Raw genomic sequence first — 20,196 nt, forward strand, 5'->3', positions numbered from 1 at the left:
GGATTGGCAATTCCCGAGTCTATCCAAGTCGTTCACTCGGAGTAGAAAGTCGGGATGGGATCACGATCAAATAAAACTGGAAACGCACAAAGAAATAGAAATAACAATAATAATTAGATGTTTTTGCGATCCTTTAGACGTGTGTTAAAGTACAAAAATATGACAGTTTACCTTCTGCTGTTGTAGTTATGCAATCGATTGACAAACATTTCAAAGCACTAACAGTAAATAAAAAGAAAAATGGGTCAAATATGACATAAATATAAGAATGTAATCAGAATAATTAAAAATAAATGCATTTAAAAAGAAAGAAATGTGAGATAATAAAGGGCAGCCCATAACAATCGAATTTATTTAGTCCCAGTCTGCACTTTCTAACCTTTTTTTATTTTTATATTAATAATTCAGTCAGTTTAATTCAATTTTATTTCTATACCACATTTAAAACGACTTCAGCTTCACATAAAAGTCAACACAAAACACAAACACAGAACACGACAGAGAAAAACACTGAAGTATGTTTACATTTCTGCCTGTAGTTTTTGTATCGTCTGTTTTAAGTTTTCATATAAATCTCGTCTTTATTCAGCGCGGCGAGCTCCAGTCGCCGTGTGAGATAAAGCCGTAAGCGTCACGATCTCAAACTAGAGCTGATGTGACAGAGGATGCGCCTCGTCGTTCCTCCCTGAGCCGGAGCTTTACTGAAGAGAATAAACAAAGTGGAGTGATTATTCAGCCATCTGCCTCACAATATTTAAATAATTCCACCTGTTTAGAAGCAGACGCCGGAAAAATCTGCTTTTCCGGCGAAGAAGCACAGAGCGGCGGGGAACATGGCGGCGTATGGCGGCGTATGGAGAGACTCGTGTTCAGATGTGATGTGTTTTGGCACATACGGCTCAGTGCTCGTGTTAACATAAGATAACCACATTAACCAGTACAGACGGTAAACGGGAACATTTATACAGAGATTTACACTAAAGAACTGCTCACACGTTTATACACCAGTGTGGGTTAAGTGTCTTGCCCAATGACACGACGACATCATTCATCTGTGGGAGCTGGAGTTGCTGTGGGTCAGTGGGATTTGAACCACAAACCTTCAGATCAGTGGATAAACATTATTATCTGAGTCTTATTCTTATCGAGATCTAGATTTTATTCTTTATGAAGTTGGATTTGAAATGTTTAGTTTTGATTCGTGATTTCCTCAGACGTGTCCAGTTTTCTGCAGTGTTTCTGTAGTTTTACTTTTACTGTCACTATGTTATTATTGTGTTAAGTGTGTTCTTCATTTTTATTGTGTATCGTCCAGGTCTGACCCAGAGTAAAAGCCAAAGTTAAATCTGTCACTGGACAAAACGTTGTAGAAGTGAAGACGTTTTGACACTAACCACTGAACAGAGTGAGGTTCAGATCTGAGGAAATGGACTAAGAGTTAGAGATATTTTTGTTAACAAAGACAATCCTTCCATCAACACAAATTGGGCCTTAGTTTTGACCTAATCCCCCAAATATAACTCCATTTGCAGAACCAAAGCAAACAAAGGAAACAAAGAGGACAGTAGAGCGAGCTAGTATGTCCATTAAAGGTTAAACGTGGGTCTGAAATTGTAAACAAAAGCTATTTCCAGTTTCAGTAGCTCAGTGTCCAACCGTAATCTGACCACACCTGAAGAAGAAACTTGGACGAGCAGCAAAACGTCTTCACTTCTACAACGATTTGTCCAGTGACAGGTTTAACTTCGGCTTTCACTTTCCTTCATGTTTTATTATATTTTTTCTAATCTAAGGCTGTGTAAATTCTTCTTTATCTAGATTTTTTCGTAGACGTTGTTTTGGGCGACAGTGGCTCAGTTGGTAGAGTGTTTGACCTCTGATCTGAGGGTTGATGGTTCGAATCCTGTTCTCGACATGAACATCATCGGTCGAGCGGTCAGATCCACTGACCCACAGGTTGGCGGTGTGATTCTAACTCCCACAGATGAATGCTGCCGTTGTGTCCTTGGGCAAAACACTGAACGAATGTATGAATCTGTGTGTGAATGGCTCTGTATAAAATCTCTGTATAAAATGTGACAATTTATTCACTTTGCTGTTGCAACACTGCGATATCCCCACTGTGAGATAGATAAAAGTCTTAAGTGTATCTAATGTGATCGTATTGTTAATAACATTTTAATCTCATACTGTATTTTCCGGACTATAAATCGCACTTTTCATAGTTTGTCTGGGGGTGTGACTTATACTCAGTGGAATATAAGTCGTAATTTCACATCTTCGTTACAAGACAACCTGACAACTGCATTTTTTTCTTCATTGTTATGCATTTTTTGACTTATACTCCGTTCTCCGTGAGCACATAGGTGTGGTTAAATGTTCACTTCTTCCATTGATCTGTGTCGTGTTTTCTCTCTGTGCCCTGTAGAAGAGGATGTAGAAGCCCCTCCGAGCACACAGGGGGCAGCAGAGGTGCTCGAGGGATTTGGAAAGCTCTTCCCCAGCGCACAGCCGTCTGAAACACAAGAAGACGACGACGACAGCGAAGACGAGGACGTGCCCAAAGACGTCATCTCCAGGAAGGAGCTGGAGCGAGGACGACTCTCCAGAGATGGTGAGTCTTTTAAAAAAAAACACTTAAAGGATTATCACGTCAAAATGGCGTCCGATGACATCACAACATTCTACTGGCCAATGATATTTTAACGCAGATGAGACGAGTAAAACTAATGTATTAACGTGACGAGTTCTGTTCTGATATTGTGCGTTCTAGTTCTAGTCGTGGGCGCACGTCCTGCTCCGTCGACTCCAATCACATTTTCTATTCAGTTTTAATTTATCTTATTAAAAACAAATTAAAGTATTAGCGTCTCAAACAGTAATATACATTCAACATATAAATAGTCCAATTCTTCCTCAAAACTGAACTCTGCTCCTGCTTTTACTGAAAAACGATCAGCTGTCGACCTCTTGATTAAAAAGACCTGAGCACATTAATGAGCACAAATAATTAGTACAGTTGATTTAATTACACAGAATGTGAGAAAACCGTGTCATCGATGGAAAAAGCTTCTGCACATCTGAAAATATGACATAATTACATTCCTGAATCTGAAAACCTCCAGTGATTCTGATGGACAAACATTCATAAGTCTGTAGTGCACAAACACGAGGCAGTGAAAAGAGTCAACAGCCAATCAGCATCGAGTCTACGGAGTGAACACAGCCAATCAGCATCGAGTATACAGCGCGAACAGCCAATCAGCATCGAGTGTACGGAGCGAACAGCCAATCAGCATCGAGTATACGGAGCGAACACAGCCAATCAGCATCGAGTATACGGAGTGAACACAGCCAATCAGCATCGAGTATACAGAATGAACAGCCAATCAGCATCGAGTATACGGAGCGAACAGCCAATCAGCATCGAGTATACGGAGCGAACAGCCAATCAGCATCGAGTATACGGAGTGAACAGCCAATCAGCATGGAGTATACGGAGTGAACAGCCAATCAGCATCGAGTATACGGAGTGAACAGCCAATCAGCATGGAGTATACGGAGTGAACAGCCAATCAGCATCGAGTATACGGAGTGTTAGATTATAGAAACAAGAGTAACACGAGGCTGAATACACAAACCCACAGTTATATTATTTTAACTCCATTTATGTTTAACTTTGAATCACTGTAATGAAATGATTAAATATTCATCTCATTTTAATATTATATAAAATGATCCTGTGTTCCATATTGGGAATCACATGTCACTTATTATTTATGCAGTAAATTTACTTTTTACTACTTACTCTTGTGACTAGTTTTAGTAAAGTTTTAATACTGAAGGATAAACCCTAACCCACCTTTCTATTACTATAAGGTAATACCCAAGTTTACCACTAGGCTACAAGTACAAACATAGTCTGTTTATATAAATGGACGTAGCTAACCTGCCGCCGCCGCGTTCCAAACAGGAAGTGATCATGGGCGCACTTCCTGCTCCATCAACTCTGGCTCCAATTCACTTTTTATCGAAAAACTGTAGCTCCAGACTCATTTTGGTCTTAAATGTTCGTATTAACCCTCTACATGATCCTGGGGTTTTTATTTCACTATTGTGTCTTCTTTGTACCGTCTGTGAACACAAAACAGTTTGATCCACTGTTTCAGATTCAGACACAAATCCTTTGAGATGTGTAAATGACAGAACATGGCTCTGTGGACCATTAGCACTGAGCCTTTTACAGCCCCTCAGGATCAAGAGCCAAAATATTACAGTGTGTACTTCCTGTTAGCCTGTGATGCTATAAACAGAGGCTAACAGGTTAAGAGAGCATTAGCATTCCCAGCACATACAAAACATTGTCTCCAAAAACAAATCCTTCCCTCCACTGCGGGAATGAGAAAAAAGGTACGAGCTGAACAGCCTTTGAAATGCATATTGGGAAAACTGGCAGTTGGTGTGGGCATGAAAACAGAACGCCACGAAAACAGAAAACAGGACGCCACGAAAACAGAAAACAGGACGCCACGAAAACAGAAAACAGGACGCCACGAAAACGGAAAACAGGACGCCACTGCATAAACACGTCTGAACACACACACATACTAAACCACTACAGCTCTCTGCGTGTGGAACAACTCCTGAAATAAAAATGTTTTGACACTTAAGTGCTTCAGGTCCGCGACATCTCGTTCATTCAGGGAGAAATCAAATCATCAGGCCGACAAAAAGTGAGATGTCACCCACAGCGTTCAGCTCCAAATTAATTTCATCGAGGCTTGAGCGGTTACAGGCGAATTGGGGGTATTCTGACCACGAGTATCATAGCAACCACAGAGCCAATCAGGAGCCCAGTTGCTGAAGGTAACGCAGCATTTACAGAGAGAGAAGCCACAGTTTTCTCTTCTATCTAAAGTGAATTGGAGCCAGAGTCGATGGAGCAGGAAGTGCGCCCATGATCACTTCCTGTTTGGAACACAGCAGCTCGCAGGTTAGCTCTGTCCGTTTATTTAAGCAGATTATGATGCACACGAGCAACAAAACACAAACCAGAACAGGAGCAACTCAAATCTGACCATTCCTGACCACTGTAAAAGAGAGAACCACTTTATGGACGGGGGCGGAGCAAACATCATCGGAACAGACGACCACAAACATCGTCACTGGATTAAAGAGGAAACGAAATACAGAAACATGCGTCACCAGACTTTAAACTGGGACGAGGGGCTTTTTTACTCTCACACACTTCAGATACTGTATTGAAGAAGTCGGACTGCAGGTGGCGCTGTTGTCCTGCCTTCGCCGATAGGAAGACGGCGCCAAAACTGTTAAAATCAGCGGACCAATCACGACACAGCGGCATCATGTGACCACTGTGAGGCGCTAGTGAGCAGAAGAAACTGTCAGGGATGAAACAAACTGAACCTTTGTCTGGAAAAATAGTATCGTGTCTAGATTCTCATTTAAACGGGTCTTGATATTGGGGGAAAAATCACATTAATCGGAGCAAATGGGACCTTTTCAGAATGACTTAAGAATCGTCTTGATCTGTATCAGAACTAGTGAAAAAAACAGAAGAAACATTGCATTTTATTGTCAAAGGAACTCTTGCTTGTTATTATAATTCCAGTATCAAAACATGAGTATTTTTTGAGTATAAGTGAGTTTGAAATCCGCCTTAAACAAAGCCGTCCTTTATGTTTGTGTAGGCCGCTGTGGAAGCCTTTGTACCTGTTTTTTAAATGCACCCTGCTTTGTTTCCCTCCTCTCTCCCTCTCTCCATCTCTTCTTTTAAAACAGAGATAAAAAGAATTTCTGTATTTAAAAATTATGAACCGGGCGAGCCGACGTGCAGACTGTACGTGAAGAACATCTCTAAACACGTGGAGGAGAAGGTGGGAGCGCCGCCGCTGTTTGACCCACTTCTTACAAAACCTGTTTCTTTTATGTGTGGAGAAAGTCAATGTATTTGTGTTGCAGGATCTGAAGTACATCTATGGGAGGTACATCGATCGTTCGTCTGAAGCAGAAAGAAACATGTAAGTTTATTAGATTTTTTTCCCCCGTAATGTAAATGCACATACAATAAATGCATTCAGAATGAGATCTGCTCGGACGGGCGCCTCCAGGGAATGGAACGGAATATATTTACTAACTGGACCGTTCAGTTTTGGTCAATATCTGGTTGGACGCAATCTCACATTCTCACATTTGTAATATATAAACATAACATAACACAACGACAATGTGTAATGTTGTAAATATTGAGACGTATTTGAACAACTATTTTAACATTTCCACTTATTTACTTTTGATTTAATGGTTTAAGATGAGCTCCATCCACAGACTGGTTATATAAATGGACATCGCTAAACTGCTAGCCACATCGCTACAAACAGGAAGTGATCATGGGCCTATTGAGCTTGAGTCTCTATGGTTCTCATCTGTGTGGATCAGTCTGTTATAATTTACACATTTAAATCACAATATTCAACTAAAACAACTTCATAAAAGAAACAAGAAAACTGCAGTGTCCAGTGGAGCTGACGTCGCCGTAAACGTCGTCACAATAAAGAGGCGTGTAGCTGTAGCGCCCCCTATGGACAGATGCACGTCGCACTAGAGCAGAGCGTTTAAAACATTTGGACCAAAATGACGATGCGACGCTGCAGAATCCTACGAGTATCAACGATTAAGAAAATAAAACTGGAGAAGGAAGAGCGGACGTCACAGTGGGGCGTGTCACAGTGGGCGTGTCACAGTGGGCGTGTCACAGTGGGCGTGTCACAGTGGAGGTTAAACGGGGGCAGATTGACAAAAAATAGTGGATTAAATTTGACTCAAACATGAATCAGAGGCTCAACGAGAAGAAACGACTAGAACATGAAGAAACATCTGAACAGTTTGTAGAACAGGGCGGGTTTAAGTTATTTGGATGGATTTTCATTATTTCTATTATTACTGATGCCTAACGCCACATAAAACACCAGCGTCTTCAGCCAAACCCCAAACCCTTCGTTGTCTCCAGTCCCATGTCTGATCTCGTCTTACTGTCACACACTTCGTGCCACTCCACTTTATATCTTCACCAGCTATTTCTGACTCTGGCAATTTGTCCCTGCCTCCTGGGGATTCTGGGCAATTCATGCTGACTGTGTGTTGAGATATTAATAAGAATCTAACGTGACGTGGAGATCATGAGGGACGTTTTGTGTTTGTGCATCAGCAGCACTTCAGATGAGTCTCCTCCTGACTCATCAAACCGGCGTATGTTCCAGAGACGGGGCCAGAGTGGGAGCTGCTGTGGAGGTGGCAGACAGCGAGGTGCTACTGTCAGACGAGCAGATTGTCCTGGTTAAAAGCAGTTTCGTCTGGGCTTTGTGAGGCTTTCTTCCAGCTCAGGAGTGACAAAGCGACAGGGAGCCGTGAAGAGGGAGAAATATAACACTTTTTTCAAACGCTAAAGCAAAACTAATTAACTGTTATTGGTAGAAATGATCTGCGTGTCGCCCTCAGTCGTCCAGGTCTGATCCATAGTAAAAGGAAAAAGATATTCTGTAGCTAGAAAAAACTTTTTTTTTTTAGAGTGAAGGTGTTTCACTGCTCATCTGTATAACTCCATCCTCAAAACCAAATAAAACCAAGGAAAACAGTCGTGCTAGCCACTATGCTAACAGGTGTGAGAGCATCATAGACTGTTTATGTAAATGGACAGAGCTAACCTGCCGCCGCCGCGCTCCAAACAGGAAGTGATCATTACGGCACTTCCAGCTCCATCGATTCTTACTCTGATTCACATTACATAAAAAAAAATTTAGATTTGACTATTGTGTCTGTAAATCAAGATATGAACATTAATAACAGACGAATCAGGTCGTTTTTTCCCCGAGGTCGCTCTGTTAGCGTTAGCAACAGGTTTGATTGACAGCGTTGCTAAGCGCTCGCTCCCTGAGAGGGAAAGGCAAATTGTACAGCACAATTTGTACACAAAATAATTCAAAGAGCTTTACAGAATAAGACAGACATTAAAATCACACAAATCAAAACATAAATAATCACAAATAATCATCATAAAATTAACATTAAAACAGAAGAGGCAGAATAAAAGCTCCACCAGGAAGAACCGTTACCTTCAGCTTCTCTGGTTGCTTTGTTACTCAAGAACCAACCAGCAAATATGGATCTTGGCTCTAAATCGTCCTGTACCTGCTCTGGTCTGGATGAGCTTCATCTGGAGCTGAAGCTGTGGCGACTCAGACTCAGTCACTTCTTTACACAGACACAGGGGCCTGAACGATTAGGCCCAGTACGACTCAGGCACAGTCCAGACACACAAACTTAAACAAACAGGTGTGTTAGTTTTAATGTTCAGTTTGTTCAGTGTCGTTAGCGCCACCTTCAGACAGACATAAGGCAGTGTCCAGCACTAATCTGAAGTGAAGCTCTTGGACGAGCAGCCAAACATCTTCAGTCTAAAAATAAACATGTTTTTGTCCAGTGAGAGAATTGATTTTTTTCTTTTACTGTAACTTTAAATTTAGTTTCGCCCAAAGATCTGGTCCAAAACTGGAGCAAAGAAACATTTTTGTACCTGTTCCACAAAAAGACACAAATAATAAACTGCTGAGGGAGTGAGACGTCCGACTGATCCTCCACAAAGAAAAGTACAATAAAAGTAAACGAATAAAACACCCAGAGTCTGAGCAGAATAAGTCTGAGTACAGTCGGCTCGGAGAAGTGGATTTACAGGACAGTTAGTATATTTAAAGATTAGTGTATAAAAAAAGACATTAGAGAGTAATTAACAACAGAAATATACTTTTACAAAACTTTGATTAGTGAAAAAAATATCGTAGTTTGGGCCTAAAATGACCCAAAACTGAAGACGCCACAACACGCTCAAGATTTAAACTATCAAAACAAAATGGTGGAGTTCGATAAAATATAATGATTAAAAAAGCATAAAGTTCCATTACCTTATTACAAAGATAAAAGGCAAAATATATGTACAAATGATACTTATTAGTTGCATAAGTACGACAGTATTTTTGTATTTAAAGTTATAACGACTTGCATAACTTTCTCAACCCTAAAATAAAAGCCTGTGTTTTTTTTTTTACTTTACTTATTTGTTTTTCCTGCGTCCTCACTCTGAGCGGCTCACATCTCCACAAACCTGACTCTTATTCGCTCGTTTCCATGGAAATGTTCCTTTAGCTATAATACTTCAGTTTGTTATAAAATCAAACGTGTCTCCATTGAGCATGTTCCTTAATGTGGCTTTAACTTTCTCTTTGTGGAATCATCAGGCGACTTCACACCTCCAGAAAGTTACATAGTGTAGCTTTAAAAAAGTAAACTAAAAACACAAGAAAATAATCAACAGAAACAACAGTATTTTTTCTGTTTTTTATTTGTTTTATGAAAGAAATAAATGTCATTCTCTTCAGTCTGACCTTGACTCACATCATCGTCCTCCGTCTGGAACTTTCATTTTAAAATCTAATAAACCAAAAGATGAAGTAGAAGAAGACGATGATTCAGTCCATGAAACAAAAGTGCAACAGAGATCGCTCCTCCTGCCCCGTGTTTGTGTTCTCCTCCTTTATGTTCTCCTTCTGCTCCATGTTTATGTTCTCCTCATGTTTGTGTTCTCCTCCTTTGTGTTCTCCTCATGTTTATGTTCTCCTCATGTTTATGTTCTCCTCATGTTTATGTTCTCCTCATGTTTATGTTCTCCTCATGTTTATGTTCTCCTCATGTTTATGTTCTCCTCTTGCCAATCTCCATGTTTGTGTTCTCCTTCTCCTCATGTTTGTGTTTTCCTCCTGCCCCGTGTTTGTGTTCTCCTCCTTTGTGTTCTCCTCATGTTTGTGTTCTCCTCATGTTTATGTTCTCCTCATGTTTATGTTCTCCTCATGTTTATGTTCTCCTCATGTTTATGTTCTCCTCTTGCCAATCTCCATGTTTGTGTTCTCCTTCTCCTCATGTTTGTGTTCTCCTCCTGCTTCATGTTTATGTTCTCCTCCTGCCCTGTGTTTGTGTTCTCCTCTTGGTGTTCTCCTCCTCTTGGTGTTCTCCTCCTCTTGGTGTTCTCCTCTGTGTGTTCTCCTCTTTGTGTTCTCCTCTGTGTGTTCTCCTCTTTGTGTTCTCCTCCGTGTGTTCTCTGTGTGTTCTCCTCTGTGTGTTCTCCTCTGTGTGTTCTCCTCTTTATGTTCTCCTCGTGCACAGACCTGTCAGCAGAACATTCTGAATCAGAGGCTGTTGAAGGCCGCGCCTCCTCCCTCCTGCAGCTGCAGAGAGGGAGCACTCAGCGGCGTCTTTCTTCGAGGTCACTCCCTCTAGCGTTAGCAACAGGTTTGATTGACAGCGTTGCTAAGGGAAGGGGCGTTACCTTCACCAGCCTCGCTCTGGATTGGCTCTTTGGTTGCTATGACACTCACGGTCTGCCTGGAGGAGCTTCAGTTGGAGCTGAAGCTGTGGCGACGTCTCACTCCGTCTCTTCTTTGTTTATTCTGTGGCTCGTCTTTAGCCTTTTACGGTCGTGTGATCTGATCTTAAATGTTCCGGTGTGTGATTGACGAGCAGGTGAGGCGTTCTGACGGTTTACATCACACAGTTCCATTCTCCGCCCTGTTCTCCACAAACCCACCCTCGGTCTGTTTGAAATGCCTCATGTTTGAAATGTTTGAAATGCCTCGTGTGTGTGTGAGATCCTGTGTTTCCGTGGCGATGCTGCTGCTGCTGCTGATGATGATGATGATGCTGACGCTGACGTGGGTCTTCATTTTGTTCCAGGTTCGACGTCGTGCTGATGAAGGAGGGCCGGATGAAAGGACAGGCGTTTGTGGGTCTGCCCAGTGAGGCCAGTGCCCAGCGAGCCCTGAGGGACACCCACGGATACGTCCTCCACGACAAACCGCTCGTGGTCGTATCCTTTTGTACCTGAGCTCAGGAGGAGGCGGGGCCAGGGGTTTAGTTGGAGCCAGAGTTATGTTTGATCTGAGGTTTAGAGCAAATAGAGAGAAAAGGACAAAGGTAAAACATCACTTTACATTTTAAACATAGACTGTTTTATGTAAATGGACATCGCTAACCCGCTAGCCACGTGTGACAAACAGGAAGTGAGCATGTGCGCACCAGCTCCATTGACTCCGACAACTGTGTCCCCTCTGTCCTCTCTCTGTCCTCTCTCTGTCCTCTCTCTGTCCTCTCTCTGTCCTCTCTCTCTGTCTCTGCTGCTTCAGACTCATTCTGGTCTTAAATGTTCGTATTAACCCTCTACATGATCCTGGGGTTTTTATTTCACTATTGTGTCTGTAAATCAAGATATGAACATTAATAACAGACAAATCAGGTCCTTCTTTCCCCGAGGTCGCTCCTGTTAGCGTTAGCTGCTTTATCTCTGAGATTTTTGCCAAGTCACATTAAAATGAATAAATATGTAAAGGTGAGACAGTGGACAGGGAGCTGCAGGTGGGTCAGGGGTCAGAGGTCAGGGGGTCAGGGTCAGAGGTCAGGGGGTCAGGGTCAGACAGTGGACAGGGAGCTGCAGGTGGACGTCACTGATGTTAAACACAAATAAAATGAACACGTCACCAGAGACAGTTCTGTGTTTAGAAAGAGGCATGTTTGTGTCTAAATGCTAACGCTAATGCTAATGCTAACTTTGAGGCATAATAAATATTAAAACAACATCACAAACTTTAGTATTCTACAGTTAAACATAAATGTATAGTCTTTACTTTTTAATTAGAGTTTTAATGGTTGTTTGTTTTATATTTTCTGATTTTAATAAAACTGACTGTTAGCTTTGAGACAGTGAGCTAGCTAACATGCTACTGCGCACAGATGCTGTTAGAGACATGGCAGCTCAAACCACATGTTAAAGATAATGAACGTTTCCTCGTGGAAGATGTGCTGCGCTCTTATCTCCATGGAGACAACCAGGCGACGCAACCAGGCCAAGTTACAGGTCAGATCTGTGGAGAGGCGACCTGCAGTAAGAAGGCTTCTTTGAGCTTTAAAAACAGGTGTGATGGAATAAAGGCAAATTGGACACGTTTTAGAGGAAATTCCTGGCAAAAATGTAACATCTCCATGGAGACGAGCAGGTGACAGACCCTCACCCGTAAAATTACACACTGTAGCTTTAAAACTGGGTCTACGTGTTTTAATCATCAGCAGAAAATGTCCGTGTTGTTGTCGTCAGCGTTTGTATTTAACAGTGTTTACAGTATATGAAGAATATTCAAAGTACTGCAGAGTTTGTAGTAATTAGTTAAGTAAAGTAAACATAATTAAAGTGGTAACAGTCGCATAATGAAGAATATAATGAGGTTTATTTTATAGCAAACAGGCCGTTCTTCACATATGCACACTTGGCTCCATCGAGCTTTAAATGAACGAGGAAGAGTTTATTTCTGCCAGATAAAACTGACCAGACTCTTTCAAATCCCAGGAGCATCAGATTTAGCCAATGTGAAAAAGTTTGTATCGAAACTGCAGAAAAAGAACAGCCCGAGTTTACTTTGGACAGTATTTTAACAGCTGAAAGAAACGCTGGAAGTTTCACAGGGGAAAGATTCACTTGTTGTGTCGGCCCCTGATACACAAGTGCAGATGGAGAAAAGACACGAGCGTTTACTCAAGAAGGAGAACCAAAGTGAAATAAAAACACAAATGAGAAAACCTCAGCGCTGTTACGTAAAAGTACACATGCTGGAGCCAAAAATACTAAAGTCAAAGTAAAAGTATCACATGAAAACATCGACTTAAGTAAAAGTATTAAAGTACGTGTTTAAAAATGTACTTAAAGAGTAAAAAGTAAAAGTATTTCTCAGATTTTGAGTATTTTAAAGCTTCAAATCTGGTGGTTTTGATAAAGTTTGAACTGAATTTTGTTGAATCCTTTTTTTTCTGTTTTTATTTGTTTATTTTTCTTTTGTTTAAATTATAAACGTGTTAAAATTAAACCCTCAGCCTTTTCAGCAGCTCCACAATAAGAAAAATACTTTTACTTTTCATTCCTGTTCATAAACGTAGTGCAGTAGAAATACTGCTCTCAAATGTACTCAAAAGTAAAAGTACACACTGTAAAATGTACTTACATAAAAGTACAGATACATAAACTGTGTACTTAAAGGTCCATGTTACTCTGATCTGTTTTAATGTCGTTTCCTCGTCACAAACAGACCTGGAGTTGTGTTTTGTTTCATTCACACATGTTTAACACACAAACCTGCAGAAAACACTCTGTTCCACCTTGTGATGTCATCATGTGGTGATACAGGAAGTGCTCCACTGTGTTTTTAAACTCCACACACCTTCATTTATAGAATCATCTGGATCATTTCAGTCCTGGAGTTGTCTCTTATCTCGACTGAACTAAAGGTAAAAGGAGGAGTTAACATGAAAACTACCACTTGATGACATCACAAGGTGGAACGTCGCATTTTGAGCTTTGTAGATGTAACAGACTAATAATAAAGTGACTCAAACATGTGAATGAAACAAAACACAACTCCAGGTCTGTTTTTGAGGAGGAAACATTAGAACACAGATTAAACCTCAGAGTCAGTGTGTGCTACAGGAGCTGTAAGTACTTTACTACTTTACTACTTTACTACTTTTACTTCTGTATAAAACTTGTGTTGAATATTCAAAGTCTGAGTTCACTGAGGTAGCGTCGTCCTAGCAGAGGACAGCGGCTCCCAGCTCGCGTTCGTTTTAATGATTATTTTAGTGCTGATGTGAGACTGCGGCGTTTTGGGCGAATCCTCTCCGTCTACTGCACAAATTAGTGGATGGAAGTGGCTACTTAAAATTTTATGACCCCACACGGCGACCCCTCCACATCTGGCTCTGCGCTGACCTTTAACCCCCGCACAGCCAATCAGCTGCTCTGTTTTCCTCAATGGCTCTGGACTGGGGGCTGTCACCAGGAAATGAGTGAACTTCAGACGGAGCCAAGCGTCTGTGAGGTCCGATTTTTTTTATTATTTTTTTTTGGCCACTAGTCTTCTGGCATTTAAGAGGGAGCAGCTGCGACCTTTTCTCAAATTAAAATCATATGAAGCGGTGAGTGTCAGAGGGAAGACGGTCCCAGCGGCTCGGAGCCATCGCCGCAGAGGAGAGAAAGATGCCCGTGGCTGTACTTGGGGTTTTGTGCAATATACGCCGGGGTTAGCATAATAATACAGGGGCTAGCGTAATAATACAGGGCTCGGTTTGAATGTCCACAGAGGAATTAGTGGAGCTGGAGCCGAGGAGACTGTGAGCGACGACCTGAAGAGTTTGAATGAAGGATATGAACACGCTCCAGCTGCCCCGGGGGGTTAGTTCTACCTTTAGGCATAAACGTTTAGCATGTTTTTATTATTAGCATTCCACCTGCATCCCTCTGTTTTTGTGTTTAATTATATCGGCACGTGACAGATTCAAAGGAAAAGCTGAGGTTTAGGTCTGATTTCCTCAAACTGCAGCACAGACGTCACCCACAGCAACCAAAGAGCCAATCAGGAGCGAGGCTGGTGAAGGTCACGCCCCTTCCTGCCCCGATGTGTCTGTTATTAATGTTCATGTCTTGATTTACAGACACAAAAGTGAAATAAAAACCCCAGGATCATGTAGAGGGTTAATACGAACATTTAAGACCAGAATGAGTCTGAAGCAGCAGAGACAGAGAGAGGACAGAGGGGGCGCTGTTTATACACAGAAAGTGAACAGGAGCCAGAGTCGATGGAGCAGGAAGTGCGACATGATCACTTCCTGTTTGGAACGTGGCGGCGGCGGAAGGTTAGCTACGTCCAGAGACGCACCGATCCAGTTTTTTCAGTTCTGATACGGATTTTTATGCTATAGTTTTAAATATCAGCAGAGAAGGAGGCAGAGAGGAGGAGACAGAGAGGAGGAGGAGGAAGCAGAGAGGAAGCAGAGAGGAAGCGAGGAGGAGGAGACAGAGAGGAGGAGACAGAGAGGAGGCGAGGAGGAGGAGACAGAGAGAAGGAGGCAAAGAGGAGGCAAAGAGGAGGAAGCAGAGAGAAAGCAGAGAGAAGGAGGCAGAGAGGAGGAGACAGAAAGGAAGCGAGGAGGAGGAGACAGAGAGGAGGAGGCAGAGAGAAAGCAGAGAGAAGGAGGCAAAGAGGAGGAAGCAGAGATGAGGAGGAAAAGAGGAGGAGACAGAGGAGGAGGAAGCAGAGAGGAAGTGAGGAGGCAGAGAGAAGGAGGCAAAGAGGAGGAGACAGAGATGAGGAGACAGGAGGAGGAGACAGGAGGAGGAGGCAGAGAACAATCTAAATCTGACCCGAGCTCGTGTATAAAATCCATTTAAAGTTCACGTTTGGTCTTTTCATCGTCTGAAAACTCTGTGACTTTATTTACTCGTCCTTAACGTGACCTCGCAGCAGTTTGCCCGCTCAGCCAAACCCAAGGACGGCGGCGGCGGCGACACAAAGCGACGTCCGCGCTGAGCCAAACAGGTGAGTCCGACAATGAAACTGAGGCTTCTGCCAAAAATAATCATCATAATAATAATAATCCTCCAGACGGAAACGGCACTTTTATCTTTGTAATGGTGTTTTCTGTTTGCATTTGTTTACATTTATTTATTCAAGATGCCACGGGCTGATAATGTGCTCCCGCTGAAGCTTTTGTATCCTTGTTCTTAAAATATCCTTTGAAAAAACAGGGCGCTCCTCAGCCCAGAACAATGGGACACACTCTGGACCTTTAGTTTAGACTTTATATAAAAACAGCTTCAATTCTGTTTCACAATGAGGACAATGAATCACAACAGTCTCCACTTTTTGTACTTTTTAGGTGAAGCTCATCGACGTCGACCTGTTTTTTTGTACAGAATAAAATATTTGATTAAATGTTTTTGTCTATTTTCCTTTCGGTGTCGAGTAAAAAGTTGAGATGGTAAAGAGTCAGAACGACACGTGATCAGATTTAAGATTTAAAAATAGGATTCAGTTCAAAGTTCACGTTTAAAACGCGAACGAGAGAAATGACAAAAAGATGGAAATCTGAGCTGACAAAATAAAACAGGAATCACATTTCAGAACAGATTTACACACAGGGAGGGCATCTGACGCACGGGGAGGGCATCTGACGCACGGGGAGGGCATCTGACACACGGGAAGGGCATCTGACACACGGGGAGGGCATCTGACGCACGGGGAGGGCATCTGACACACGGGAAGGGCATCTGACACACGGGGAGGGCATCTGACGCACGGGGAGGGCATCTGACACAGGGACATTTAAGAACACGTTTGCAAAACTCTAAACTACAGTGTTAGCAATTTTTATGCTGTTTTTGTACAATTTTTATGGAATTTTTGTGTAGTTTTTTTTTTATGCAGTTTTTTTGCAATTTTTGTGTCAATTTTTTTTTTTTTTTTTTTTTTTGTGTGTAGTTTTTATGTGTTTTTTGTGCAGTTTTTTGTGTAGATTAAGTTGATATTTATTTTTTGTGGACAACGTGGTTTTTAAAATGTCCGCTTTGTGATTTGCTCATTTCGTCACATTTTTATTTCAGTTTGATCTTGGTTAATCTCGCAGCTGTAATGTACAAAAATATTCACACAAACACAAGTCTACAAGCAGCTGAAGAGTGTAACAGTGGCCCTATCTCGCACTGGCACAGATGACCTGGACCTGGACCCGCCCCTGACCGTCTGATCTAAAATGGACGACACATGAGACGCTGCTTCTGCCTGAAACAGTGAACAGAAAATGAGCTTTTCTGAAGTAAAGTTGTGATGTACTTTTGTTTTGTCAAAGTAAAACCAACAGACTCCGCCCCCTCCAGACTCCACCCCCTCCAGACTCCACCCCCGTCCACACACACACACACACACACACACATTTGTGCGTTTGTCCTTGGAGCTCGCTGACCTTTCTGTCAGAAAAAAGAAAAATCAAATTTAGTTTTTATTAAAACATTCCTCACACCTCAGACTCCTGCAGTGTCGACTCCATCTGAGGAGGCGCTCCACTCAGAGTGTGTGTGTGTGACTGTGTGTGTGTGTGACTGTGAGAGACTCTGTGTGTGTGTGAGAGAGACTGTGTGTGTGTGAGACTCTGTGTGTCTGTGAGACTGTGTGTGTCTGTGACTGTGTGTGTGTGACTCTGTGTGTGTGTGTGAGACTGTGTGTGTGTGTGACTCTGTGTGTGTGACGGGGTGTGTGTGACGGGGTGTGTGTGTGTGTGCGCGCGGCCCTAAACCTCCAGCTCCGATGGCGAGTAAACAGAGCCGTTATACGAGGGCCGGGCTCAGCAGATGGTCGTCTGTCAACACCGAGGAAAAGTCCTGAAGAGACGACAAACAAAGACAAAGCCGCCTGCGCGAAAACAGAGACTGGGTGAGTTTAACGCCACGGCCCCCGAAGGGCCCCATCTGTGTGCGACGCACAGAGGTCAGAGGTCAAACGCACATCATAAAAACACATTTAATTTAAAAACAACTTGACTTTTCAAAATAAAAACAATGTATAAAGTCATTTTCCCTTTTGGTTTTAAACAAGTTGAGATTTTGTCCTGGTTCAGTATAAACTACTACAGTTTTAGTACAGAGCAGTATCTGTACTTTCTACTTCACTACATGTTTGAACAGGACTGAAAAGTAAAAGTATTTTTCTTATTGTGGAGCTGCTGAAAAGGCTGAGAGTTTAACACATTTATAATTTAAACAAAAGAAAAATAAACAAAAACAGAAAAATTCAGATTCATTTGTTTCTGTTGAACAAAATTTAGCTCAAATCTTTATCAAAATCTCCACATTTGAATCTTTAAAGACTCAAAATCTGTGAGAAATACTTTTACTTCATACTCTTTAAGTACATTTTTAAACATGATACTTTAATGGAGTTTTATCTGTTTGTATCACGTGGGTCAGACGTCATGATCTTTACTTGTGTTAAATTCATGTTTCTGTTTCTCTTGAGCCAAACTCCACTTGTGTCTAATTATCCTGAGTTTATTTGAACAGTTTGTGTCTGAGACAAACAGATGTGTGAAGTGACATAAAGTGGTGTCAGTTTTGGTCTAAAAATATTTTTTCTGATGAGGAGCCGTCAACTGGAAACTCTTCAAAAAATATAAAACAAACGTGTCATTTTTGAATATTTCCCTCAGTTTATTTTTATAATAAACAGACGTAAAGTTTCACATCGAGATTTAGCCTCGTGTTCAGTTTTAAAACTTCAGTCGCTGTTCAGTCCAGTCACAGACTGTTTATATAATAATATAATAATAATATAAATGCACTGTCCCTCAAATAAATAAACAAATAAATGGACAGAGCTAACCTGCTAACGCCGCGCTACAAACAGGAAGTGATCATGTGTGCACTTCCTGTCTCTGTCTCTGCTGCTTCAGACTCATTTTGGTCTTAAATGTTTAACCCTCTACATGATCCTGGGGTTTTTATTTCACTATTGTGTCTGTAAATCAAGATATGAACATTAATAACAGACAAATCAGGAAGTAAAGCGGGAAGAGGCGTTACCTTCAACAGCCTCGCTCCTGATTGGCTCTTTGGTTGCTATGACAGTCATGGGCCGTGTTTCGACGGTCACACACTTGGACGCACCGTTTAAATGACCCGTCCTGATCGCTGTGCTGAAATGGGACAGTCACCGCGGGGCCAACGTCATCCTCTGTCTGTGCTTTTACGTTACGTCGCCGAGCAACCGCGACGACCACTGACTAAAGAGCTAAACGTGTAAAATGGACCCTGAAACAATTACAGTTTTATTTTTTTCTTTATTATTTCACTGAAGAAGAGTCGAGGTGTCGTCGTCGTCGTCGTTGCAGCTGTTTATTTCCGTTTAGATTGAACAAATAAAGAATTAACCTTTTCCATTTGAATATCAACAGATAAATATAACGTTCAGGTGATTTTCTTCCCAGTTGTGGCGAGTTTTACACAACTTTAAGAAAATACACCTCGTTTCTCCTGTAGAGGAAGTGACACGCGGTGCATGATGGGATACAGAAGTGTGCGAAGTCGCTTTGTTTACGGTCGATCTCCATGGAAACGCAGGAAACACAGGTCACGTTTGTCGGCCGCGTTCATCAGGAGAATGAAACGGGACAGGCCTCGACGTACGACAAAGACAAAGTGAGAAACCGTCAAATTCAGACCTTGACCGTAACGGCGTTTATCTAAAAAAATAAGAATCTGCTTTGTAAAAAGTTTAAAAATGACCTAAAAATGACTTAAGACGAGTGGACGCCTCAAACTTTAATTCTAAACTATGTCAGAGCGTCGTCAGTGCAGAACGTACAAGTGCGACGGTGGCTCAGTTGGTAGAGCGCGCTGCATAAAAACATGTCCGTTTACAGTGTTTTTAACCCTAAAACAGAACTTTCTCTTTAATGCACTGGTTTATGTGGAGTGCTCTCTGCTGCCACACTCCATTGAGGTCAATTCAGTGGTCAGTCGGTGTAACTGCAAGTAAATTTCCTCTGGTTTTCTCATTCAGGCCTAAACTTTGCACCTAAACAGAGTTGAATTTTCCCAAAAAATGTTGAAATGTCATAGCTGTTCAAAGCATAAAAAGAAACATATGTCTTTATCTTTATTTATTTATTTAAAGGACAATGTGCAGTTACATTAAAAGATGATACTTTCCATCTGTCGTCCTAAAACAACAACTAATATAACAGTTAAACAGCAATTAAAACAACAATTAACACAAACAATGTAAAAACAATACAGTACAGATCAGTGCAAGAATTTAAAAGTACAGATTATTCAGTGTTCAACAGACGAATAAAACAAGTAATAAAGCAACAATAAAATAATCAAGTAGAAGTAAAATTGCAGCAGTTACTTAACCTCCTGAGACCCCGAGCTCGTGCAGGATTTTATTTGCAAAAACTGTTAAATGCCTGAACACACACATTTTTTCTGAGTGTAAAAAACAAAATAAGAAACGACAATTGTGCCTCTTGGAACAATGTGTCTCATTTGAAGAGCTGCAAACAGGCGCAGGAAAACATGTGCCTTTAAGTAAAAATAAAATAAAAAATAAAAAATAAAAATAAATAAAAATAAAACAAAAAGAATAAAATTTAATTACATAAAAAAATAAAAAATGTAATTAAATTAAATAAAAAATATAATTAAAAAATATAATTAAATTAAAAATATAAATTAAAACAAAATAAAATAAAACAAAA

At 41.3% G+C, this 20,196-nt stretch overlaps 1 protein-coding gene across 2 annotated transcripts in view; it reads left to right on the forward strand.

Moving 5' to 3' along the window:
• Positions 1–15,880, forward strand: part of rnpc3 (RNA-binding region (RNP1, RRM) containing 3) — a 31,292-nt gene extending 15,412 nt beyond the window's left edge. Inside the window, exons 10-15 of one of the 2 annotated variants that reach the window (XM_055230020.1) lie at positions 2,429–2,614; positions 5,803–5,897; positions 5,983–6,041; positions 10,801–10,933; positions 15,408–15,482; positions 15,618–15,880. In XM_055230020.1, the coding sequence (XP_055085995.1) occupies positions 2,429–2,614; positions 5,803–5,897; positions 5,983–6,041; positions 10,801–10,933; positions 15,408–15,473 (539 nt within the window). In that variant the 3' untranslated portion in view covers positions 15,474–15,482; positions 15,618–15,880. Of the gene's footprint in view, positions 1–2,428; positions 2,615–5,802; positions 5,898–5,982; positions 6,042–10,800; positions 10,934–15,407 lie in introns of both variants that reach the window. The other variant, XM_033985888.2, reaches the window with a different exon arrangement.
• Positions 15,881–20,196: the final 4,316 nt, after the last annotated feature.

This window comes from Periophthalmus magnuspinnatus, chromosome 20 (assembly GCF_009829125.3).
Source record: "Periophthalmus magnuspinnatus isolate fPerMag1 chromosome 20, fPerMag1.2.pri, whole genome shotgun sequence".
Lineage (NCBI taxonomy): Eukaryota > Metazoa > Chordata > Actinopteri > Gobiiformes > Gobiidae > Periophthalmus > Periophthalmus magnuspinnatus.